The sequence below is a fragment of the Haliotis rufescens genome, unplaced genomic scaffold (genome assembly GCF_023055435.1).
Source record: "Haliotis rufescens isolate VD_foot unplaced genomic scaffold, xgHalRufe1.0.p SCAF_3, whole genome shotgun sequence".
Lineage (NCBI taxonomy): Eukaryota > Metazoa > Mollusca > Gastropoda > Lepetellida > Haliotidae > Haliotis > Haliotis rufescens.
This window is the reverse complement of record NW_025964001.1, coordinates 60,291,508-60,319,423: the sequence shown is the minus strand read 5'-3', so window position 1 is coordinate 60,319,423 and position 27,916 is coordinate 60,291,508. Positions and strand designations below refer to the sequence as shown.

Genomic DNA, 27,916 nt, shown 5'->3' with positions numbered 1-27,916 from the left:
ATCATGGCGTGTCAGCTTAATGTGGGAGTAATGCCCAAAGTGATGCAGGTCTCAGACGTTTACCACTTCGATGAAACCCACGAGCATGGGTATGGTGCTGACAAACCTAGAACCATAATTGGGGCGAACCGGGATTCGAAACCCACAATCATAGGTTTCTGGCATGCCCAAGGGACGCAACTCTGCACAGCAAATCGCCCTAATCATGTTTGAGCTACAGGAAGGAAACAGGACTCAGGCCTATTTTAGTAATAAAAACGGGATCACTTACACAATAATCAGAATTACTGGCAGCACCATTTCACGTTCGGCCTTAAAATTAGGTACATAATGTGACCCAAATCAGACAAAGACATAAAATAATTTTACAACTGAACTTGATAAACTAAAATGGGTCAACCAGATGTAAAATCACCCACAACAAACTTGACTTTTTTATCAGCCAAGTCGTCCATCTATTCAGATTTATGACATGAAATTATTATTCCATGATCGAAGTCTTGACGTGAAGTTCGTTTGGATCATTTTCTCACGGACGACCAGTCTTCAGGATGCATTGCTGAGTGTAGTCTCACACTGATCCAATAATGGATGGACAAGATGTGAATGACAATCTGATATTTTGTACATAGCAACCAGTTCTGTAACAAACCAAGAGCTGTAAATGTGAAAGTTGTGTGAACGAAAAAGAAATACGCCGACAAGGACCTTTATGGCAAGTGAGCTAATTATTAAAATGGTTCCAATGATCATTACAAATGATGAGCAATGCATATTGCTTATGACAAAACCTAAATGTACACATTCGTGTGCATGAGGGCAACTTGGCCCGTCATGAGGTGATGTTCCTGAGATGCTGTGATAGGACTACCATCAATATTCCACGATGGAACCAACAGATATGTGGTACACATTCCTGCACTGCTGATGAATCATTGTCATGAGAGATCACCTTGCTTGCAAATGCTGATAATGGCACGTGCACGACAATCCCCGTTGCTTTCTCACTCTCTCATTTATGTACAGCTACACATGATAATCCGAGAAGCTAACACACAAATGGCTGAAACTTGCCAAACCAAACACAAGATTTGCACAAGGAATAAATTACAATCAGACCTTTTATACATGGAACAGGTTTTGCACTAGTAGATACAGATTGTACAAGAACTTTAACTTAACAGACATGTGTTGGAGAAGACACACCATTGTGGCTACATAGGAAGCATCAATTTGGCATTGCACACCATCAGGAAATAAATACGGCACTCCTAGTGCCTCTCCCTGTCTTATTGGCCCCCAGAACCATCCCACATGTGTGGTGACCCAGCTCCAAGTTTCCTTGACTCCTTTGTTGCTTGCTGTCCCCATGATGCGTCTCTGAATCTCTTCCCTTACTGAATTTCTTGCCACAGGCAGGCTACGGGCAACCTCACGTGACACCTATCCAGCCATTGTCTGAGAGAAAACTCATGATTTTACGGCGATGAGTTTTATCCATGCCACTTGGATATCGGATTTTTACTGGAAATCCCTGTCGCCTCTGGAGGTAGTCCTGGCACAAAACAATCAATGAAAATCTTTACAGCAACTATACATAGTTATATGTCAATTATATCCTTTTCAAATAGTTTACATACAGAAACAAGTAATGAGTGGATGTTATGACCTGATATGAATTATTCAATCAGCTTTATCGGACATAATTAATCTACACCAGTCTGCGACTTGAGCCACTTGTCTGCATCTTCCCGAGGCAAAGGAGTTAACTGACTATAAAAGTCCAGTTTCCACCTTGCCCAACTAGGCTGGTATTATGGAGTTACGTTTTGTCTGGACTAATGAGTCTATGCATAGTCCAATCAAAATCGCGCACCAAAATCGAAATCCGGTTCATAAACTGTCGTGCAGATTTCGATCGATTGCAGGATTTGCAAAGCATGTGCATCGCCAATTCGTTGTCAGCAGATATTTTCCAAATCCTTTCATGTTTTTAATCAAGGTGCTCACATGATTTGATGCATTTCGCGATGTAAGACCCGTTTTATCACAATATAGATCTTGATTATCGATCAGGTCGTCCTGACTGGGCGCCACCTTTTTGTGTGAAGCAAACGCAAGTGATACAAGAGGTGGAATCTGATTGGTCCATAGGAGAGGCTTAGAAGGGACATAATTGGTAATAGCCACTGGTGGCGCAACGATCGAGCCCAGTAATTCCAGCCTAGTTCGGCAAGGGTGGAAACTGGACTTTTAAAGTCAGTTAATTCTCTTGCCTCGGGAAGATGCTTGTCTGAAGCCTGAGTCTTGTATAATTAAATCTGTTTGGTCTAGTATCCTCAGCTAATAATAGTCCTCATAATAACACAAAATTCTACTGAAAATGATGCTAATAGCCCAGTTTGGGCTGGTTGTGTCAAAAGTATTTAGCAAAGACTGTTACACAATGATCACTTGGAATGGGCAAGAAAGGAAAAATAAATGACAATACAAGTTGGAGGTAAAATCATTCTGAATCCATTATCTTACTTTGATGATGCAGGTTTTTATAGTTGAATAGTTGGCAGGTGTCATCCCAATGGAGTTGCATAGCTGAAATTGAACAGCAAATGTATAATAAATCTCTTGCATATATCACAAATATCCAGATATACCATGTTCGTAGTAGCTCGTCTCATTACCCAATATTGATACAATTATCTATATCCATCACCAGTAGGATGAGTGTGTGTTATCGGCGCAACTACAGTAGCATGAGAGTGTCTATTGGCCCAACTACAGTAGGATGAGAGTGTCTATTGGCCCAACTACAGTAGGATGAGAGTGTCTATTGGCCCAACTACAGTAGGATGAGAGTGTCTATTGGCCCAACTACAGTAGGATGAGAGTGTCTATTGGCCAAACTACAGTAGGATGAGTGTGTCTATTGGCCCAACTACAGTAGCATGAGTGTGTTTATTGGCCCAACTACAGTAGCATGAGTGTGTCTATCGGCCCAACTACAGTAGGATGAGTGTGTCTATCGGCCCAACTACAGTAGGATGAGTGTGTCTATTGGCCCAACTGCAGTAGGATGAGTGTGTCTATCGGCCCAACTGCAGTAGCATGAGAGTGTCTATCGGCGCAACTGCAGTAGCATGAGAGTGTGTATCGGCGCAACTGCAGTAGCATGAGAGTGTCTATAGGCCCAACTACAGTAGGATGAGTGTGTCTATAGGCCCAACTACAGTAGGATGAGTGTGTCTATAGGCCCAACTACAGTAGGATGAGTGTGTCTATCGGCCCAACTACAGTAGGATGAGTGTGTCTATCGGCCCAACTACAGTAGGATGAGAGTCTCTATCGGCCCAACTACAGTAGGATGAGTGTGTCTATTGGCCCAACTACAGTAGCATGAGAGTGTCTATTGGCCCAACTACAGTAGCATGAGTGTGTCTATTGGCCCAACTACAGTAGCATGAGTGTGTCTATTGGCCCAACTACAGTAGCATGAGTGTGTCTATTGGCCCAACTACAGTAGGATGAGAGTGTCTATCGGCCCAACTACAGTAGGATGAGTGTGTCTATCGGCCCAACTACAGTAGGATGAGTGTGTCTATCGGCCCAACTACAGTAGGATGAGAGTGTCTATCGGCCCAACTACAGTAGGATGAGTGTGTCTATTGGCCCAACTACAGTAGCATGAGTGTGTCTATTGGCCCAACTACAGTAGCATGAGTGTGTCTATCGGCCCAACTACAGTAGGATGAGTGTGTCTATCGGCCCAACTACAGTAGGATGAGAGTGTCTATCGGCCCAACTACAGTAGGATGAGTGTGTCTATTGGCCCAACTGCAGTAGGATGAGAGTGTCTATCGGCCCAACTACAGTAGGATGAGTGTGTCTATTGGCCCAACTACAGTAGCATGAGTGTGTCTATTGGCCCAACTACAGTAGCATGAGTGTGTCTATTGGCCCAACTACAGTAGGATGAGTGTTTATTGGCCCAACTACAGTAGCATGAGTGTGTCTATCGGCCCAACTACAGTAGGATGAGTGTGTCTATCGGCCCAACTACAGTAGCATGAGTGTGTCTATCGGCCCAACTACAGTAGCATGAGTGTGTCTATCGGCCCAACTACAGTAGCATGAGTGTGTCTATCGGCCCAACTACAGTAGCATGAGTGTGTCTATCGGTCCAACTACAGTAGGATGAGTGTGTTCTTACAGGGGGCAGATATGTGTAAAGCACACTCAGGTGGTGATCCCAAGAGAGTTTGAACATAAAATTGTATGTTTTTTTTAATCAATTTGCTTTGTCCTGATGCCTTCATGGAATGTAAACAGTTTGAAATCAGTGACCCACGGTTCAAAAAGTAAAAGTAGTGGAAACCGAAATGCTTCGCATGCTGAGGTTCATACTGGTATGTCAAGTCGGTCACCTCTTGTTAACAAGAAACAATACTGCAATAACATCACCACCACATGCAAGGAACTTCACTTCTTACAATAAATACTTCTTGCATGGAAACAACCTTTTTTAACACTGAGAATGCCCTTGACCCATGGCATAATTAATGTAAAGATAGGCCTGGGCCATGGAGGACATACACTGGACTATTGAGGACATACACTGGACCATAGAGGACATACACTGGACCATGGAGGACATACACTGGGCTATAGAGGACATACACTGGGCCATGGAGGACATACACTGGGCTATAGAGGACATACACTGGGACATAGAGGACATACACTGGGACATAGAGGACATACACTGGACCATGGAGGACGTACACTGGGCCATGGAGGACATACACTGGGACATAGAGGACATACACTGGGCCATGGAGGACATACACTGGGACATAGAGGACATACACTGGGACATAGAGGACATACACTGGGACATAGAGGACGTACACTGGGTCATGGAGGACATACACTGGGCTATGGAGGACATACACTGGGCCATGGAGGACATACACTGGGACATAGAGGACGTACACTGGGCCATGGAGGACATACACTGGGCCATGGAGGACATACACTGGGACATGGAGGACATACACTGGACCATGGAGGACATACACTGGGACATAGAGGACGTACACTGGGTCATGGAGGACATACACTGGGCCATGGAGGACATACACTGGGTCATGGAGGACATACACTGGGCTATAGAGGACATACACTGGGCTATAGAGGACAAACACTGGGCTATAGAGGACATACACTGGACCATGGAGGACATACACTGGACCATGGAGGACATACACTGGGCTATGGAGGACATACACTGGGCCATAGAGGACGTACACTAGGCCATGGAGGACGTACACTGGGCTATGGAGGACATACACTGGGCCATAGAGGACGTACACTAGGCCATGGAGGACATACACTGGGCTATGGAGGACATACACTGGGCCATAGAGGACGTACACTAGGCCATGGAGGACGTACACTGGGCAATGGAGGACATACACTGGGCCATAGAGGACGTACACTAGGCCATGGAGGACATACACTGGGCTATGGAGGACATACACTGGGCCATGGAGGACATACACTGGGCCATAGAGGACGTACACTGGGCCATAGAGGACATACACTGGGCCATAGAGGACATACACTAGGCCATGGAGGACATACACTGGGCCATGGAGGACATACACTGGACCATGGAGGACATACACTAGGCCATGGAGGACATACACTGGGCTATAGAGGACATACACTGGACCATGGAGGACATACACTGGGCTATAGAGGACATAAACTGGGCCATGGAGGACATACACTGGACCATGGAGGACATACACTGGGCCATGGAGGACATACACTGGGCCATGGAGGACATACACTGGGCCATGGAGGACATACACTGGGCCATGGAGGACATACACTGGGACATAGAGGACATACACTGGGACATGGAGGACATACACTGGACCATGGAGGACATACACTGGGCCATGGAGGACATACACTGGGACATAGAGGACATACACTGGACCATGGAGGACATACACTGGGATATAGAGGACGTACACTGGACCATGGAGGACGTACACTGGGCCATAGAGGACATACACTGGGCTATGGAGGACATACACTGGACCATGGAGGACAAACACTGGGCTATGAAGGACATACACTGGGCCATGGAGGACATACACTGGGCTATAGAGGACATACACTGGGCTATGGAGGACATACACTGGGCCATGGAGGACATACACTGGACCATGGAGAACATACACTGGGCTATGGAGGACATACACTGGGATATAGAGGACATACACTGGGCTATGGAGGACATACACTGGGCCATGGAGGACATACACTGGGCCATGGAGGACGTACACTGGGCCATGGTGGACATACACTGGACCATGGAGGACGTACACTGGGCTATGGAGGACATACACTGGACCATGGAGGACATACACTGGGCCATGGAGGACATACACTGGGCTATGGAGGACATACACTGGACCATGGAGGACAAACACTGGGCTATGAAGGACATACACTGGGCCATGGAGGACATACACTGGGCTATAGAGGACATACACTGGGCCATGGAGGACATACACTGGACCATGGAGGACATACACTGGGCCATGGAGGACATACACTGGGACATAGAGGACATACACTGGACCATGGAGGACATACACTGGGATATAGAGGACGTACACTGGACCATGGAGGACGTACACTGGGCCATAGAGGACATACACTGGGACATAGAGGACAAACACTGGGCTATAGAGGACATACACTGGACCATGGAGGACATACACTGGGCTATAGAGGACATACACTGGGCCATGGAGGACATACACTGGACCATGGAGGACATACACTGGGCCATGGAGGACATACACTGGGCCATGGAGGACATACACTGGGCCATGGAGGACATACACTGGGCCATGGAGGACATACACTGGGACATAGAGGACATACACTGGGACATGGAGGACATACACTGGACCATGGAGGACATACACTGGGACATAGAGGACATACACTGGGACATGGAGGACAAACACTGGGCTATGGAGGACATACACTGGGCTATGGAGGACGTACACTGGACCATGGAGGACATACACTGGGCTATGGAGGACATACACCTGACCATGGAGGACGTACACTGGGCTATGGAGGACATACACTGGACCATGGAGGACATACACTGGGCCATAGAGGACGTACACTGGGTCATGGAGGACATACACTGGACCATGGAGGACATACACTGGGCCATGGAGGACAAACACTGGGCTATGGAGGACATACACTGGGCCATAGAGGACGTACACTGGGCTATACAGGACATACACTGGGTCATGGAGGACATACACCTGACCATGGAGGACATACACTGGGCTATGGAGGACATACACTGGACCATGGAGGACATACACTGGGCCATAGAGGACGTACACTGGGCCATGGAGGACATACACTGGGCCATGGAGGACAAACACTGGGCTATGGAGGACATACACTGGACCATGGAGGACAAACACTGGGCTAAGAAGGACATACACTGGGCCATGGAGGACATACACTGGGCTATAGAGGACATACACTGGGCTATAGAGGACAAACACTGGGCCATAGAGGACATACACTGGGTCATGGAGGACATACACTGGGCCATGGAGGACATACACTGGGCTATGGAGGACATACACTGGGCCATGGAGGACGTACACTGGGTCATAGAGGACGTACACTGGGCCATGGAGGACGTACACTGGGCCATGGAGGACATACACTGGGCCATAGAGGACGTACACTGGGCCATAGAGGACGTACACTGGGCTATACAGGACATACAGTGGGTCATGGAGGACATACACTGGGCCATGCAGGACATACACTAGGCCATGGAGGACGTACACTGGGTTATAGAGGACATACACTGGGCTATACAGGACATACACTGGGCCATGGAGGACGTACACTGGGCCATACAGGATATACACTGGGCCATGGAGGACGTACACTGGGCCATAGAGGACGTACACTGGGCCATGGAGGACATACACTGGGCCATAGAGGATATACACTAGGCCATGGAGGACGTACACTGGGCCATACAGGATATACACTAGGCCATGGAGGACATACACTGGGCCATAGAGGATATACACTAGGCCATGGAGGACGTACAATGGGCCATAGAGGACGTACACTGGGCCATGGAGGACATACACTGTACCATAGAGGATATACACTAGGCCATAGAGGATATACACTAGGCCATGGAGGACGTACACTGGGCCATACAGGATATACACTAGGCCATGGAGGACATACACTGGGCCATAGAGGATATACACTAGGCCATAGAGGACGTACACTGGGCCATAGAGGACGTACACTGGGCCATGCAGGACATACAATTAAAGTATATCTGAAACACCTCAACATATCATGGCTTAAAAAAAAACCTCTTTGGCATCATTCCAGCAAAACCTTAAAACCAGCCCTGTCCCCATGTGACAACCTTATTGCTCTTCAAGGATTGATTGTTCATACTTTTCTCTCTCTCTCGGACAGCATCTCGTAGCCCGGCTGTGAGGCCATCTCCTTACACTCCTCCTCTGTATCTTCATCTTTTACTTCTGTAACAACACAATCATCTCAACTTCACCTGATTTTGACAGGACTGCAGGGTCTCTGTTGAGATCATTACCAATGATGTATTTTACATACATACAATAGTTTTCATTTATAAAATGTTTGCTTGTTGTTTAAAGATACATTCAGTAATATTCCACCTATATAAGGCGGTCTGATGGTAATTGAATCTGGACCAGACAACCCAGTGATTGACATCATGAGCATTGATCTACGTAATTGAGATACAATGACATGCAACAAACCAAGTCAGCGAGCCTGACCCCCCAAATCATTTACACACAGAATGAGTCAACATATTCAGAAAGAGAGGAAAAAACAACAAAGTTTTAATTGCTTGGTGCTTTTGTCATCAATAACTACTACCAGAGCACCTTAAATATTCAATTCAAATGATTCAGTTTTACTCACCGTCGTCGTCGATGAGTATATCTAATTTTTCTACCTTTCCTCTGCAAAAGAATCACAATAAAATCTTATACAACCAGAATGCTGATGATGTGATGCTATAAAATTAGTAATCTAGTTTCATAATTTCCTTTGGATAATACAGCAATGGAAACAATTGTTACTAGAAGGTAAAGTGCCTTTCAGAGTTACATGATGAGTGAGTATATGTTAGGAATTCTTAGGTATTCCCTTTAAAAGGACATACTTACAAAAAGACCAATGGCCAAACCATTTAACATACTTCTCAGAGGGGTAATACAGCAAAGCCTACACATTTAGCTGGGACATGCCTGGAACAGACATCCTCAAAGCTGTCACGTGTTGCCATGTGAGTGAGTTGGGTTTTACGCCGCTTTTAACAGTATTCCAGTTATATCTCTGTTGCCATGTGACCTGGACATGTGCGCCACCATGTTTATCATTCTGATGTCATGTATCATCCCGGTGATGACCTGTAAAGGTGTCGGCACTGGTATTGTCTAAGTATAAAACATAAAAAGGAATGACCTATGCAATTCCTCATATATATTTATTGGGACTTTATTTTGCCTGGAAGGCATGTTCTGAAATGGGAGCCACCTGTAAAAGTTATTGCAGAAGATGTTTACAAGGAGAAACACTCAACAAATGTTTCCACGCTTTTTCTTCAGACCCTGGCATGTGATGGACAGAAGGTGCCATTCATGACCCCAATCCTGTCTGCCTACAATCTTAAAAGGGAGTATGCGACAAGAGATGAATGGCACCATCTTGCACAACACTTCCAGGCTCCCTCTGATCTGGAGGATGATGACCCGTTAACCCTTCAGCCTCATCTCCTTGGCAAGAGTCTGCGGTAGGGGCAGTCGCTGATGGAAGCCGGGAAGGCACGCTCAGACAGCTGCCAAGATCAAGCTGTCCATGTCAGTGAGGAAACCTGGCAGCCATTGAAGTGGAGCATCAAGGACCTGCCACTGCCTCGTGTGTGTCTGTCACTACAAGCCCTGGGCGGTCAAGAAGATACAGATGGCTGGCCAATGGTGAGAGACGGCCAAGATGACCCTACCAGCCTGGTCGTCACACATACTAGCCACGATGCTACCGCCAAGGTGACCAAGACCAACAAGATAAGTCCAGGGTGCTAAAGCCAGACACGGCTACAACCCTAAATCCGGTGACAATGAAAAAAATAATTCACCACTGGCAAGACGAAGTGAATTCTTGACCACCAACATCGCAGGGTCTGGGGTCCCTTCCCACAAGACTGGATCACTGACACATTTCCTGCCACCATTGAGGATGGCACTTCCAGCCCCTCTGAGGAGGTTTGTAATGGTATTAAGTAATATAAATTGCTTTACACAGAACTGTCAAAGTAGAAGATGGATGACTTACTCTGCTTTTTTTGAGACCGTTGAGTTTCGTTTTGTCGGAGTTGAGCTGCCCTGTACACACAAAGGGGGGTTGAGAGGAGGAAATAATGTAGCAAGATTGAGATGAAACAGAAAACAAGTCACATGGAGTGGAATAATGTCCCATACTAAACACAACAAAGGTAACTGAGGTTGACAAGACCAGCTTCACATAACACCAAATGTGGACCTATCTAAGCCTCAACTGCCTCACATACCATCAAACCTGGACCAACCTTACTCCATAATCATGATAACACATGTGCACCTGGTTTACTCCACAACTGCTTCATGTGAAATTACATGTGGCTTTACCTTAATCCACAACTGCTTCATGCAAAATTACATGTGGCTTTACCTTACTCCAAAACTGCTTCACATAACATTACATGTGGCTTTACCTTACTCCACAACTGCTTCATGTAAAATTACATGTAGCTTTACCTTACTCCAAAACTGCTTCGCATAACATTACATGTGGCTTAACCTTACTCCACCACTTCTTCACATAACATTACATGTGGCTTTACCTTACTCCACAACTGCTTCATGTGAAATTACATGTGGCTTTACCTTACTCCACAACTGCTTCATGTAAAATTACATGTGGCTTTACCTTACTCCAAAACTGCTTCATATAACATTACATGTGGCTTAACCTTACTCCACAATTGCTTCATGCAAAATTACATGTGGCTTTACCTTAATCCACAACTGCTTCATGTGAAATTACATGTGGCTTTACCTTACTCCACAACTGCTTCACATAAAATTACATGTAGCTTTACCTTACACCACCACTTCTTCGCATAACATTACATGTGGCTTAACCTTACTCCACCACTTCTTCACATAACATTACATGTGGCTTAACCTTACTCCACAACTGCTTCATGCAAAATTACATGTGGCTTTACCTTACTCCAAAACTGCTTCACATAACATTACATGTGGCTTTACCTTACTCCACAACTGCTTCATGTAAAATTACATGTGGCTTAACCTTACTCCACCACTTCTTCACATAACATTACATGTGGCTTTACCTTACTCCACCACTTCTTCACATAACATTACATGTGGCTTTACCTTACTCCACAACTTCTTCACATAACATTACATGTGGCTTAACCTTACTCCACAACTTCTTCGCGTAACATTACATGTGACTTTACCTTACTCCACCTCTTCTTCACATAACATTACATGTGGCTTTACCTTACAACTTCTTCACATAACATTACATGTGACTTTACCTTACTCCACATATGTTTCACATAACATTACTTGTAGACCAACCTTGATTCACATAACAAATGGGGACCAAGGCCTAGCATGTTCACATGATTCCATTGAACTACAGAATATCCATACAGCCTGCAATATGTGAAGCATTTCTACAAATAAACAAACTGTAGAACGATACACAGCTTATTATTAGTTACATGGTGAGTCAAGTCATGCCTTCATTTTATCTTTCAGCCATATTGATGCCCCCCTCCCCCCCTCGCTTCCATGATTACAGTTCTTGTGTTGAAGCAAGATAGCTCTGTAACCGTCCATGATAACAGAAGCTGGTCTGCCAGAAGCAAGGAAACATGCATTCCTGTAGGTGCCCTATGAAACAGACTTCTACAGTTCTACATGATAATCATAAGTGTTGTAAGAATATGACAGATGTGGAAATGAAACTATGAAATAAAAAGAAAACTTGGAAAGTCCCTCTAAAGACTGAAACATCAAAGGAAAATATGATCATTGCCCATCATGGCCTCAATCCTTCTTTTACTCCACAGAAAACTTACACATGTTCATGGAAGTTCTCATTCAACAACAGATAATATGCTTAAGCAGCATGAGAAATGAACACTCTCACACAATAGATAACATTCAGTTTTTGAAGATGACAACGTTTTTCTATTACTAAAATGTCAATGCAACCTACTATTAGCATGATTAGAAAATTTTTCTTCTAAATTTTAGAATATGTAATCAGCATTCAAAATATTAGAAGCCTTTTTCGTTCATTCAGTTCAATGTTTATAAAAGTGAAATTTAGGATTAGCTTAAATGACATACATGAGAATACAGACAGAAGATTATGATGCAATGCCTAAAAGGGAAGGAAAATCCAGTGATCAAAGTCAAGCATAGATTTCAGGAATGTGAAGAAAACAGTAAGGCACTTTGATACACGACGCTACACATACCACTGAATTCTTTAGTTACACTGTAAAACACATTTAAGATGATTAATCAAGTCGCATTTTAAGCTCTATAAGGTGAGGTGAAATGGGGTTTAACGTCGCGTCCAAGATTATTGCACTTACATAGCGATGTGCATACACGTGTGTGTGTGTGTGGCTGCTTGTACTAGCCAATTTATAGTGCTAGCTCACTGAGATACCATGCTGCAGTTTAACATGAATGCCCCACTCAGACACAGTATACTGACTCCTTGTTTTAGCCTCTTAATGCCGAGCTAGACAGGGTAACAACAAGTACCATCTTTTAATGTCTTTTGGTATGACGCGGCCAGGTATTGAACTCCGAACCTTCCATTCTCCGGGCTGACGCTCTACCACTAGACCACGGAGGCTGTCGTTTAGCTCTATAAAATATGTACATATTAATCTTATTTCTGCCACTGATCAGCAATCATCACAACATGCACAATGACTACTTTGAGAGGCATTTAGAAGTTGGAGTACTAAGTAAGGATAAGGAAAATGGATGGACAAGTTCTTTATTACAATTAGAGCAAAGTTTCCGTGTAGGTTATAACACCGTTATCATGAGCGACGTTTCAGTGTAGGTTATAACACCGTTATCATGAGCGACGTTTCAGTGTAGGTTATAACACTGTTATCATGAGCGACGTTTCGGTGTAGGTTCTAACACCGTTATCATGAGCGACGTTTCAGTGTAGGTTATAACACTGTTATCATGAGCGACATTTCGGTGTAGGTTATAACACTGTTATCATGAGCGACGTTTCAGTGTAGGGTATAGCACCGTTATCATGAGCGACGTTTCAGTGTAGGTTATAACACCCTTATCATGATATTGTGATAACGGTGTTAAAACCTACACCGAAACGTCGCTCCTAATTGTAATAAAGAAGTTGTTCATCCATATTCCTTATCCTTACTTAATCATCACCATGATTGGTAAATGACTTCATAGCTGCCAAAACAGGACCGACATAACACTATTACCATGACAACAACCAGGGGTACAAGACGTCTCCTCCGCAGCGTCATGCATCAACCTGGATATATTCACAAAACTGTTTGACTCACGTTATGAAAATAGACTGGAGCATACATAGAGAATATCACATACATTCTCGTTAGATACCATTCTTATGAAACGAGAGGACTTTTTATGGTATCAAGGGAAATTGATGTCGGATACTATAGAACATGTAGACATGAGTTTCGTAAAAATGTGAAATAGTTCCAGTCGATATGGTACACGAAAAGAATACATGGCCTAAATGCACATTCAGTAAACATGGTAAGTAATGTGTTTTGCCAGTCCTGGGCTAATGGAGGCTTAACATGGAGAAAGAGTAAAGATTGTGTTCTAAGGCTAAGCTTGCATCAAACAAAAGATTGGATTGAGGCTTGATGGACGATCAAATTTAACAAACACTTACTCTTCTTTGGTCTTAGCAAGCGGGCACTCAACAGGAAACTCACCATCTTTTTACGATTTTCTTTTTTCTTTTCCCTTCTGTACTTCTCATCTTCAAAATCTTCTATTTCTACAAAGATGAAACGGGATTGGATGTCATACTTGACAGATTCACCATCTTCAAACTGGTCACATGTTTATGTCAAAGTAAACAAGTCCAGAAGTTAGGGATAATGATTATCAACTGTTATACTTGGCAGATTCACCATCTTCAAAATGGTCACATCCCAATCTCATTAAAATCAGATCTTAGCTCTCGCTATCGCAAAATAAAAATTTGAGGACATCCCATTACGGGTCTTGTCAGAACAACCTTTCATCCGACCAATCAAAGCGTCGCTTACCAGATCATGAAAGTGACAGTCGGAATGTGTTTTCTAATCATGTAACCTCGAAAACATTAACACGGGGTAGTCCTGACGGATTCTGGCAAACGGAGGAGGCGTTGCACAGTACGTGGGAAGCACTGCCATACAATCACAACCACATATTAGACATTCCGGAATGTTCATTTGTTCAGTTGTCAAAATTTTAATAGAGAACTGTGTCAACATATTTTTCAAGCATAGTCTGAAATGGAAGTCGCCAGTTTGAAACGAGTGCCGTAAAGCTAGAGAAAGCTGCTTTCTAATTGGCTGATGTCAACTCCTTGTTAGTCGTTTCAGTGGTCGGTCAAAGTTCGCGAAAGATCGTTCTAATGTGACCTGTAATGTGATGTCCTCAGATCTTTGTTTAGCGGTAGTGAGAACATAGATCTGATTTTAATGAGATTGGGTCACATCCTTATGTCGAAGTAATCAAGTCCCTAGACCTCAGAGCGAGCGAGTGAGTATGGGTGTACACCACTTTTGTTTGTTTGTTTGTTGTTTAACGCTGCGCTCAGCAATATTCCAGCTATATGACGGCGGTCTGTAAATAATCAAGTCTGGACCAGACAATGCAGTGATTAATATCATGAGCATCGATCCACGCAATTGGGATCGATGACATGCATCAACCAAGTCAGCGAGCCTGACCACCCAATCCCGTTAGTCGCCTTTTACGACAAGCAGAGTCACCTTTTAGGGCAAGCATGGGTTGCTGAAGACCTATTCTACCCCGGAATCTTCACGGGTCTGTACACCACTTTTAGCAATATTCCAGCAACATCACGACAGGGACACCAGAAATTGGTTTCACATAGTGTACCCATGTGGGGAATCAAACCAGCATGACAAGTGAACGTTTTCACCATTTGGTTACCCCACTGCCAAACATAGAGATCACGAGTATCAAAAGTCATGTTCGGTGTAACATCAAGATAGTGCAATAAACATCATAATGTTATCTGGAGCTAATATATACACCATTGCTGACAACATACCACTGAAAATGAAGCCAAAAATCATATGATCTAGATGCACGGCTGCACCAAATATATTCCTTATCTTGCACTCACCAAGATATAAAATAACATGCTTATTGCTTTTCTATCATTAACTTCACAAACCAAGCAAAGCAACTTTATACCATTATAATCATGCACTGATGTTACCACGGTTACAGTAGCTAAAAGTTACTGTTGTAATATCATGCAAACTTATAATGAGTGAGTGAGTGAGTATGGTTTCACGCCGCTTTTAGCAATATTCCAGCAATATCACGGCGGGGGACACAAGAAATGGGCTTCACACATTGTACCCATGTGAGGAATTGAACCTGGCGTGATGAGCGAACGCTTTAACCACTAGGCTACCCGACCGCCCCTTGCAAACTTATAAACAAAATAATCATTAACAAACTCAATTACCTCCCTTGACTCGTACAGGGTTGTAACAAGAAAGTAAGAAGAACATTTCCCTAAATCACCTATGCAACAAAGAGCCAGCAATAATTAAAAGCCAGCAATATCAGAGACAATTAGCTTGCTGGAACCAAGCAAGAAGGATTAACAATGAAAATGTTATCCCAAGTATGCACCAACAATGCAAAAACTCACCACTGATAACACTTAAACCATGCCGCCTGTACCTTGACAGTTCTTTTATTCGAGATTTCAATTCTTTTTCTTCTGCAAAAAAAGCCAAAGAACTTGTTATCTGATGTTGACAAACTTTAATGCCATCATGCATATTTATCTTGTAAACAAATAAATCTCTACTTTCACCAGATACAGTCATACACCATATCAGTATAAATGGCTCCCTACTATCAGGGCGCTGCTTGAACTACGGTCTGTTCCACTTACTTTGTAAATCGTCAAAGAAATGCTCATGTTCTGCTGCCGCGTGAAACTGGGAAAATGATTTCATTTTTTCCTGGAATTCCCTGGAAAGCAAGAGACAAAAATGTACATCCTTCTTTCCCTGTCACTATCCATTGTAACAAGTAACAAACATCTTTTAACTTTTAAATACCAACACCACAACAAAGTAGTCTATTAACATGATCAAATTCCAAATTCAAACATGAGTTTGATCAAGTATGGGACAAAACAATAGTACCGTATTTTCTTGAGTATAGTGCGCACTTTTTTTCCAAAAAACACAGCTGTGAAGAAGGGGGTGCGCATTATACACGAATTATGAGTTTGGATGTTTTTTCCCCCCCATGGAAAGACATTACCGTGAGCACGAAACACCGGAAATACCATGTCAACAAATCCATACTGAAGTACGCAATTTAATCATGTAATTACACTGTCTGGCTATAAAACAGTGTTCTTTGTATATCTGGACTTATGTTTGTAACTTATTTCATTAATTCTATTCAAAATTCCTTTTAATATTGTTTTTATTAATTTCGGTGAAATCGTGTGTGAAGCGACAAGCATAGTCGCCTCTTACGGCAAGCATAGTCGCCTCTTACGGCAAGCTAGTCGCCTCTTGGGTTGCTGAAGACCTATTCTACCCCAGATCTTCTTGGGTCTGGCATGACATACCAAGGCTGCCACATTCATTGATGTATCACATACTATCATTACTACACATCAATGGCAACATGTAACAGATGGGACTATTTCAGGCACAGCAATGGGGAAAGTAATTACCTGACATCTTTTGACATCTTTTTCTTCTGTTGCTGTGATTTGGACTGTTTGGAACCGGTGGATGCTGCTGATGTTATTAAACCATAATCTCTTGCCAATTTTTTTCTTCGCTCCCTTTCACGTATTCTTAACCTATACTTGTCAACTTGGCATAACTTAATTTCTGTCAATAAAAAACAAGAATTGTTTTAATATCAAAAACATCTTCATTATCAGTAATGATGAGTTTTAGATTGAGTTACAAAGAACTATAGCTGAGGCAGCTGTTATCAATTTTCATTCACTCAAAACATCACATTCACTCAGAACAATAATACTAATTCATTTGCTCGACATTCTCAATGTTAACAGAAAACACCAACTTTAAAAAACACACATACACGAAATATTGTACATGTTGTCAGATATGGTTTCAAACAACTGTGAAAGATAGCATACCTATATCTAGGTCATCATCATCATGATTGATGCTTAGACCGCTGACTAGAGTTTCAGCATCGTTATCAAACTCCTGGAACATAACAGAAAATAACATTGGAACATTTCTTCAGATCCTCTTCATTTCAATTCTTCAAAGTATCTAATGTCCATCAGTGGTTAATTTGCACTTATATTATCTGAGTTTCACATGACGCTGAAATGTGCATCCAGTATGCACTATAGTATAGAATGGATGTAGAACAAAAATAAATTGCATCCGAAGGGATGCACAGTAACATATTTGTACCAAATTCATTACAAGAAATTTAAAAGTCCTGTAATTAAAATAGTCATGAAATCTTACAGTAAAGTACACTACACCATTTCACTACTTTAAAGGACTCTCATTTTTCCTGTAATGACCCTTGAAATTAATTATTGGGGGTAAAACCCTGCATTATCATGATTACTTTATGATTATGACAGACATGCAGGGATGAGAATAGATATTTTCCTTTTCAGATGAAATTTCTTTGCAATGGAGCGTGGTTCATAATTTGGGGGTGTTTATGGGGGACGCCATCAGATTTTGTGGTCACTAAAATCACGAACATTTGCGTATCCGAGGAAGATTCTCACCCCTGGACATACAATGTTAAGTATCACCATAATAGGGAAGAGAAAACTTACCCTCTCGAAGTCGTCTCTGAAAGGCATGTAGCCCAACTCCTGCTGTTCCTGGATGGACAAGTCAAGAGGCGGCACTGGCACCGTGATACTGGGGGACAGTGGACCTGAAACACATCATTATAGCTTCAACACACCAAAGAGGAAGAGCATTAGCATCACAGGTACCGTATTCGACGTAATTAGCGCCCCGCTCTAATAAGGCGATAATTGCTAATATATTTGCTATTGAACAATCCCAATTAGCACCCCTTCCGATTTACCAATGTATACAAGACTTATTTATTCGCGTATAATAAGCACTCGTGTGTTATATGCACCCTTAATTATGGGCAATTAAATTCTGGAAAAATATATCTGTCGTATATAACATTTCAGGCTGCCAGCATAAACCACGAAATTTATCTTTCAACTCTGTTTTTTCCAGCAAAATAATATTCTAATAAGAGCCCCCTATTTCTAATTTTGAGAGCACTCTGGGCGCTTATTTCGTCGTATACGATATGTGCAGGAAACTTACTCAAACTGGCCAACATATTATTAGATCAAGTATACAGTGATCCCTCGCTACAACGCTACCTTTGGGGTCCAAATAAATTAGCGTTATAGACGATCAGTGGTATGACCAGAGTGGAGTCGTAGGGAGTCGATGGCCAACACATCACTAGACATGATGATTTACCATGTAAATTGTATTTCCTGTTCTCCAAGGCATTGTTTTATTAGCAGAGATTAAGATTAAAACTTTCTCGTAAACTAAGCAATCAGCAATTTTTCCCAATGTACCGGATGATTCAGTTAAAAACTACCCAATGATACAACGTATGTGTGCTGTCTATTTTGTTTTCCACAATCACATTTACAACTTATTCTGAGTTTTAAGTTAACTTCCGGATCGCAAATACGTTAAGCTTGTAGTCATGTGATTGATTAATAGCCTTTCTAATGACCAATGAAATGCCCTCATAAAGATTTGTGTCATTCTGAGAATGTTCATAACAAATGTCATTGTCCTGTTTTCGATCAGTGTTTTCAGCATCATGCCTTTATTATAGTTCATGACGTGATGATATTATATCAGGGTTCCCGTTTACCGGTAATAACCAGTAAACTTAGCCTTGGACTATTTGTTGTTGAACAAAACATCCGCGAGAGGCTAATCAATACAGAATATTTATGTTTAGATTTATGGCAATATTGCCCCCAGACCTGGCAGGAAGCCGGGTGATTTTTTACTGCAGTAACCCACACTGATGGCTGCACTGAAGCAGCCTAACAATGCATTATACAGCATTTTTATTAAGTCTTAAATGCTTCATGTGTTTTTTGTGTTTACAAGCATCACCTTTACCACATGCCTCCCAATATTCATGAAAAGGCCGACAATTTTCAAGGTCTATGGGCCCTAGGGCCACCTTTTGAAAATCCAAGGTTTATCACTGTAAGCAGTGGGCTGGATGACGTCACTCATGGACTTAGTGTTATGTATTAATGTGCCACTGCGATCATGAGAATGCACCAGATATGCATTGCCCAAGGCTAACATGGTGCAATTTTAAGGTATGTCAAAAACATGTTACTTCACTCATGCCTGTCACATACCATACATCTTACAACCTCAATATCAAGATGAGAAGCATGGATATATAAAAGCACGACTCACCACCATCAGGACAGGTGTGGTCCGACACTCGAAACCCATATTCTGTCGGGAATGTGGCTGGAACAGCATGACAGAGATAAGGATTCCATCAACAGAGCATAATAAGCTTGACTGCCTAAACTCAAGACTTGAGTTAAAATATAAACATGATATGGTTATTATTAGGGTCGGTAGTGGTCATGCGAGTCTACAATCTCTTGATCATGTTAATACCTGAAACATTTATTGTCTGGAAGGTAATTTAAGGTACCGTCATTTACTACAATATCTGAAAAACTATCGGACCTACTCCAGTCAAAGTTGGTATGAGATTATTAAACAGTCATGCATAACTGGATATTACATTTAAAGACAATCGGTGCATGAATAATAAATCTGTCTATTTAGATATCACTATATTTCATCAACAACCAGACCTGTTCGTCACGGGTGGAACGAGCATTCATTGAAACAGCCATCTGCATAACCCCGTATTTGTGCGAGCGTGATTCCCGTGCACCCTTTCGAGTTGAGTTGATTGGTTCAACTGTGTCATATGGCCCTGTGACGCAGGGTTAGCATTATGCAGATGGCTGTGTCAACGGAACCTTGGTATAACTATATACCCCTGACCTTTTTAGGTCGGGGGTATAAAAATTAAGTAAAGAAGAATATAATCTACCTTTTCCTATGTTTCCCTGAACAAAGAAGTTGATATAATGGTCCTGGCATTCTGAAAAACAAAGAGGTTCATTGTGATGAATTGTTACAGAAGTACGTTTGTTTCCCTCCAACACAAAGCGTTATCAATAGTTATGAGAACAAACATAATGAACCAAATATAAAAATCTGAACATGCTGAACAGTGAATGTTTTTCTTACTAAATTAATAGAACATGTACGTGCTTTGTTGTGTAACGCTGCACTCAGCAATATTCCAGCTTTGTGATGGCGGTCTATAAAAAATCAAGTCTGGACCAGATAGTCTAGTGGATGATATTGTGAGCAGCGATCCACGATGGGGTACGATGACACGCAATCAACAAAGTCATCAAGACTCCAAGTCTGATTCCCAGTAGATTAGTTGTCTCCTACGACCAGCATAGATTGCTAGGGACCTATTCTAACCCAGAATTCCCAACTGGGTAGAACATGTAGAACATTGACTCAACATGCTCAAAAGAAAAGACATTTAAAAGAATGGCTGCTATACAAATCTAGTGAGTGAGTGAGTTGTGTTTAACGCCGCTTTTAACACTATTCCAGTTATATCACAGCGTGTCAGCTTAATGTTGGAGGAAAGCCCGAAGTGATGCAGGTCTCAAATGTTTACCACTTCGGTGAAAACCACAAGCACCGATATGGTGCTGACAAACCTACAAACATAATCAGGGCGAACCGGGATTCGAACCCACAATCATAGGTTTCTGGCGTGCCCAAGGGACGCAACTCTGCACAGCGAATCGCTGTGCCTTAGACGACTGGGCTACCCGTGCCCCCTATACAAATCTAGCCAAAACCACAGAGCTGTAACTCAAGGACATTTTACTTTTTGACATAACTGGAAAATGTATAAGACATGATACAGTTCAATAATTGATGCATAAGGATTAGGGGTATCCCTTAAATCTTTCATGTTTTGTATCGGGATTATTACCTCAAGACTTCCCAAGTTAACTAGAAACGCTGACAGTCTGCTTCCTTAGCCACTGGTTAGAACCCCAAAGCCAGTAAGGTGGTGAGGTGAGGTGAAATTGGGTTTAACATTGCGTCCAAGATTATTGCACTTATATAGTGACGTCCATGCACGTGTGTGTGTGGCTGCTTGTACTAGTCCGGACTGATGCCTATTTATAGTGCTAGCTCACTGAGATACCATGCCGCAGATAACATGACTACCCCACTCAGACACAGTATACTGACTCCGAGCAGACCAGTCCTTGTTTTAGCCCCTTAATGCAGAGCGCCAGACAGGGTAACAACAAGTTCCATCTTTTAACGTCTTTAGGGATGACGTGGCCAGGGATCGAACCCAGGACCTTCCGCTCTCCAGGGGGACGCTCTACCACAAGACCATGGAGGCGGTTCCAAGGCTTGTAAACTTTTGTTAGGTCTTGTTGAAAATGATGTGACGAGCCATGTTGGAGCAAGTAGTCTCAAAAGTGTTTGGCACAGACTACATTGATGGGTGAAGGGCTCACTGCACAGCTTGCTCAATTAATGAATCAGTTATGCGTGAAACCATCATCAGGACTTTAACACCTGTACCACAACAGCCTCTAAAGTATTTCTTATAAAGCCTGGCCCAAGTAAACTGACAAAGCAACATCATCAGTTATTACAATAATGTAACTCTGAAACTTGTAATTCCAAATTGGGAAATTTTCCTGAAATTTCCGACAGACTTGGGGCAATCTCTGATCAGGTCTGGATAATTTACTGTGGCCACACAATATATAATTGAATTAGAAACATGAGTAAGGAATGACTTTCAAAACGTCAGCGAAACATTGTTATCCAAACTGTCAGAACGGAAATCTGAGCTCGAAACAAATAAAGAAGAAGAAATGAGAGGAATTCAAATACGTAATAGAATACAGTGGTATAACGAAGGAGAGAAACCAACTAATTACTTTTGCCACCTAGAAAACAGGAACTATACGAATAAACTTATCAATACTATTATTACTGATAAAGGTGAGGAAATAACAGATGGTTCTCTAATAATAACGGAACAGAAAAACTTCTACGAAAAATTATACAAGTAGACAGAAGATATTGATGCTGAAGGTTTAGATTGTTTAAAAGACATAACCACTCCAACTTTAAATAACAATCTTTCAGAAGAACTAGATGAAGATATAAAAATTTAACGAGATAGCTGCTGCTATTAAGTCAATGAAAAATAATAAGAGCCCGGGACTTGATGGTTTTCCTATCAAATTTTTCAAATATTTTTGGAAAGATATCAACATTTGGATTTATCGCTATATCAAGGACACTTTCAAAAACAACTCTGAGTTTAACAATGAATAGAGGAGTTATAACATGCATTCCAAAACCAAATAAAGATAGACGTTTCTTAAAAAATTGGAGGCCCATTTCTCTTTTAAATGCTTTATATGATACGATGACTATTTACCCTCTAGAATGAATAAAAACAATTTATAAACAAACAAACCACGAAGCAATGTATAGTGGAGGGGACATATTCTTACCAAGCCTCCCTGCAGTGGACAAGTGGAATATTCAAACATCATAGATAAGGAACATTGTGTACAACGCACAAAATGATCACTTAGCAAAGTAGGCCCAGGTCTTCTATGGTATTTGAACCCTTAACTTTTAGCATTAAGATTATAACAAGGATCCCTTGACTTTCATGCTTAGTTTTCAAAGCAGTTACACATACATATACTAAGGCAATCTTGACATTGAACATGAGTCAATGATGGTGTCTCCTCGTTGTACTAAGAGCGAGTGAGTGAGTTGGGTTTAACGCCACTTTTAACAGTGTTCCAGTTATATCACTGCGTGTCATGTGGGAGGAAAGCCTACAGTGATGCGGGTCTCAGACGTTTACCCCTTCGGTGAAACCTGCGAGCACGGGTATATTGCTGACAAACCTAGGAACATAATCGGGGCGAACCGATATTCGAACCCACAATCATAGGTTTCTGGCGTTTCCAAGGGACGCAACTCTGCACAGCGAATAGCGGCGCCTTAGATGACTGGGCCACCCGTGCCCCCTCATTGTTCAAAGAGACCAAGTGGGGACCAATTTCTGACATGCCTAAATACATAAAACAATCAACATTTCAAATATTTCATCCATAACATACCTGGTGCTTTCTGGCTTTCGACATGGTTAGCAATATCTTCCCTGCAAAACAACACACAGAATATGGGGTTACGTGCTACACATGTACAAAATCACTACGCTCTATCAGTATATGTTGTGTTTGGTTTGCCATGAACAAACATCAAAATTCAGAATCATTTATGTTGTTCACACATTATACATGAGGTATGTTTATGATCATGATGAGGCCAATATGAGGTGAATTTCAAGCATTAGGTTTAAAAAATATGTAATGGTATGGTTCATGAAGAAATGACTTTTGGTTGTTGGTTGGTTAGTTTGTTGTTTAACGCCGCACTCAGCAATATTCCAGCTATATGACGGCGGTCTGTAAATAATCAAGTCTGGACAAGACAATCCAGTGATTAATATCATGAGCATCGATCCACCCAATTGGGATTGATGACATGCATTAACCAAGTCAGCGAGTCTGACCACTGACACATGTTAAACAGATACCAGTCACACTGACAATAACCATGATAATCACTGACAATCATCATCATAGTAGTAACACCCGACACTTAGCCAGTGTAATTATCAGCCTTCGAAATCCACACTAGTCCGCTAGCCCAAGATGACTGAATTGTTACAAGTAAAAATCCATTGATGGTAATCCTCATTGACTAGTAGCATTTGAGGGATATAATTTTGAACCAGTTCTCAGTGATTCAATCTTGCTACAAATTGGAACTGAGTACAACTGACTGAAAATGTAAACAGTCAAATTTTCTTCTTGCTCAAGCAGGACTAGCTACAAACTCTTGAGGACTTGTAAATAAGGTCGACACTAGTCCTATGGACTTGTCCTAAACGAATACGAATTTCAAAGCTTGAATTACCAGTTGCCAAATCCATATTGTTCTACAGCATCCAGTAACATATTTTCTTCTGCCAGAGACCAGGGGTCTGGATTGTCAAACACAGAGGGAGGGCTGTCACTCTGAAAGAGGAACCAGAAATTGAAAATCAGTGCTGTGAACAGAGATCATAATAATATTGAATGGGGTAGGTCAGTGATAGATAATTACTAGGGCTGCAACGAATATGCGAGTGAATCGTAACAGCCCTAATAATTACCCCATGCATGCAACTGCACAACAAGCAGGCAAGTACGAAGGTCTCTTTACAGCTTTGGAAATTGGCACTAGTCCTGTAGTCCTTGCCAATCTGCCCAATAGTTTAGGTATCATTAGGACTAGTAGAAATTTGCCATTTGTAAGGGTTTTGCTATATGTAATCATTACAATGACTAGTGGACTAAAAATATTAGTTTCTACCCCTGCTTTACAGTTGAATCTGATCATCTTATTTTGTGCACAGAATAGAAATACCTGACTGACCTTTAATAACAGTCAAGTTGTTTGTTTTTTTACAAATGAGCATCAAGTTTAAGCTTCTGCAAACAAGTTTATTGAGATCATGGAAAAAGCAATGATGCATACAATTAATTAAGGAATGGATGTTGTTTTACTTTCAGCAAAATCCACCTGGAATATTCTGGACCAGCACATCTAAGTATTCATGCCATCCTTTCTAATTAAAATCGCATGATTTTCTGATTTCATACCTGTCTCCCTTAACATCTAACAATAGGTTGTGAACTTTCTAATCAGCTAATTAGCATGGAGCTTCTTAAATCTCAGGACACATGGTACATGGTACATGGTACATGCAGAGCCACATTTATGATTTCTGTAGTGCAATATTCCAGCAATATTACGTTGGCTTGTAATTAATCGAGATCAGACAATCCAGTGAACAATATGAGTGAGAGAGTGAGTGAGTATGGTTTTACGCTGCTTTTAGCAATATTCCAGCAATATCACGGCGGAGGACACCAGAAATGAGCTTCGCACATTGTACCCATGTAGGGAATCAAACCCGGGTCTTCGGCATGATGAGCAAATGCTTTAACCACTAGACTACCCCACAGTCCCTTGAACAATATGAGCAACGGTGAGGTATGATGACATACAATCAGCCAAGTCACAGAGCCTGACCACCCATGCTGGGTAACTATTCTAAACCATGTAAACCAGAATCCGGACGAAATTAGTATGGGGGAATTTCATTCATAAGGCTCAGGCCATATACATTTTTATAATGCATCCCCGATACACATGCCTTTGCGACGCTATAGATAACAAGGGGTGGGGTTGCACTTCTGAATGGTCTAAAATAGTGGCTGTTTTAGACCATGTCATTTCTGAGTCCCATGGCATCTATACTCAAATAGGTGTACCATAGTAGGAACAAATGTGTCTTGTGCAGGTTTCTTTTGGATAAACAGATTCATTGTGTTTTGGCTGTCAAAGGGGTGCAGAATCCTGATAAGGATGCTGCCTTCAAACTTACTGAATTGACAAAGAGGGTCAACAAAAGTAGTTGGCGAATATGAGCATGATGAGTTGGCGAAGTAGCAGAAATACACAGTAAAATATAATCTAAGCGTATCAAATACGCAACGAACATTACAGATACGCTACAAAAATAAAACTTGTGCGTATCATCAAAATATTGTGAAGTAACCCTGCATATTCGATTAGCAAATCAGCAACTTATTTTGAAATTATAACGGGCATTCCGTCAACCTTGCCAAACTCCACGATGACAGTTACATCATGATCATTTGCCATCACACTTTCTTGTGGAAGTATCATGGTATTTTTTAGTCCTATAAAGCTCTCGAACCCACACGACACCAGTTTGTAGGGACTAGATGAATAGTGTTTTTAAATATTTAACTTAAATACCCACATGTGTAAAAACTAGTGGGTAACAGAAATTTGAATACGCAGATAGAGTTACTGATACCCAATGATTTTAAAATGCATGGGTAAAATACCCACAACACCAAAAGCTTATCTGGAGCTCTGTCAGCGCTACTTGTCTGAATCCCACCTTATAAATGTCCATATAAATGAACAATAAAGTATACTAAAAAGGATCACGGTCCAGGATCCCTACCAAACACAAGTTAAGGCTATTAGTAGGCTGAAATTGCTTTTCCTCTCCCCTCTGTTTACTGAGTAAGGCAACAGTTTATGTTAAATTACAACTATCCCCTAATTTGAGAAAGCATCTTCTTTACGAGTGATTAATTAATCTAAATTTCTCAAATCTCATCACATAATTTCAATAATAATCAAATTTATTAACTTTAGCTGGAAGACAAATGAGCTTGTTTGCAGGTAAGGTTTCATCAAAAATAGATCTAGAAGGATAATAATAAATACTATCCAGCTGCACATGATGTTATATCACCATCATTGATTTCAGATAAATGTATAATATATTAATAAGAAAAGGTCAAGAACGCTTTGTTCTGTTTTTAAGAATAACAGGAGAGAGCAAGGCTTTACTTGTTACCCTCAGAGTAATAACAATAATTCTTTTAAAAACCGTTCAGTATCTTATGAATACTTGGACACAGAGATAAGTGGGGTCTTCAATTTGTTTATTTCAAGCTTCTTAATTAGATCAGTCACTATTGTAAGATTTTTACTAAGTAAAACTTATTTGTTCTCTCACTTCCGGGTATTACATCGACCGAACTTCAATGTAACGGACAATTTGATTGGCTTATGCATGCATGGGCGGGTTAATCCCAGCTGGGGAAGTCCGTGCCTGTAGCTTCTGCATTTACTCACCCCCACTCGATAACGGTGGTCCTTTCGGTGAGATCCTACTTCTGCTCCGTAAGAAAAACACTGCAAAATAAAGAAAAATGTGCAATCTTAAACTTTTGTTCAAATCAATCATAAGACTATGCATTATACAGTTTGATTTCAAGGGAAAACGAGATGACCTATTTCGAGCGAAAGCTTTCTCGTGACGTCACACTTGCCTGTAAACAAAGGTCAAAGTCTGGGCATTCAGCACATCGAATTCTGAAGCCAGAAATATCACACTGGCAATTGCTACAGCTGTGTTTTTCCATTCCCTACGCACAAGGACACATCCGGTGGATGTAATAAAAGGCCAGTTTGGTGGTTTGGAGGCGGTTTGGCCATTCAATCCACCAAATCTTCCCCACTCGCCATCTTTTGTTCATCTGCGATCGTGAAACCGTGACGTCACAT

At 41.8% G+C, this 27,916-nt stretch overlaps 1 protein-coding gene across 3 annotated transcripts; it reads right to left on the bottom strand.

The window, feature by feature from the left end:
- Nucleotides 1-72: 72 nt before the first annotated feature.
- Nucleotides 73-27,916, bottom strand: LOC124132317 (transcriptional adapter 2-beta-like). Of its 3 annotated transcripts, XM_046496163.1 has the most exons (17): nucleotides 27,682-27,916; nucleotides 27,485-27,544; nucleotides 24,674-24,774; nucleotides 23,812-23,852; nucleotides 20,652-20,702; nucleotides 19,991-20,047; nucleotides 18,331-18,434; nucleotides 17,659-17,731; nucleotides 17,221-17,383; nucleotides 16,420-16,499; nucleotides 16,171-16,242; nucleotides 14,198-14,262; nucleotides 10,477-10,526; nucleotides 9,064-9,104; nucleotides 8,551-8,636; nucleotides 2,530-2,592; nucleotides 73-1,555 (listed from the first exon to the last, which is right to left on the bottom strand). In XM_046496163.1, exons 1-17 carry the CDS (start codon nucleotides 27,772-27,774, stop codon nucleotides 1,433-1,435), a joined length of 1,323 nt encoding a protein of 440 aa, XP_046352119.1. In that variant the 5' UTR covers nucleotides 27,775-27,916; the 3' UTR covers nucleotides 73-1,432. The 3 variants fall into 3 exon arrangements, 1 of the variants encoding a protein (XP_046352119.1); XR_006860785.1 differs by lacking the exon at nucleotides 73-1,555 and having other exon boundaries at nucleotides 2,529-2,592; nucleotides 14,155-14,262; XR_006860784.1 differs by lacking the exons at nucleotides 73-1,555; nucleotides 2,530-2,592 and adding an exon at nucleotides 9,374-9,581 and having other exon boundaries at nucleotides 8,554-8,636; nucleotides 14,155-14,262.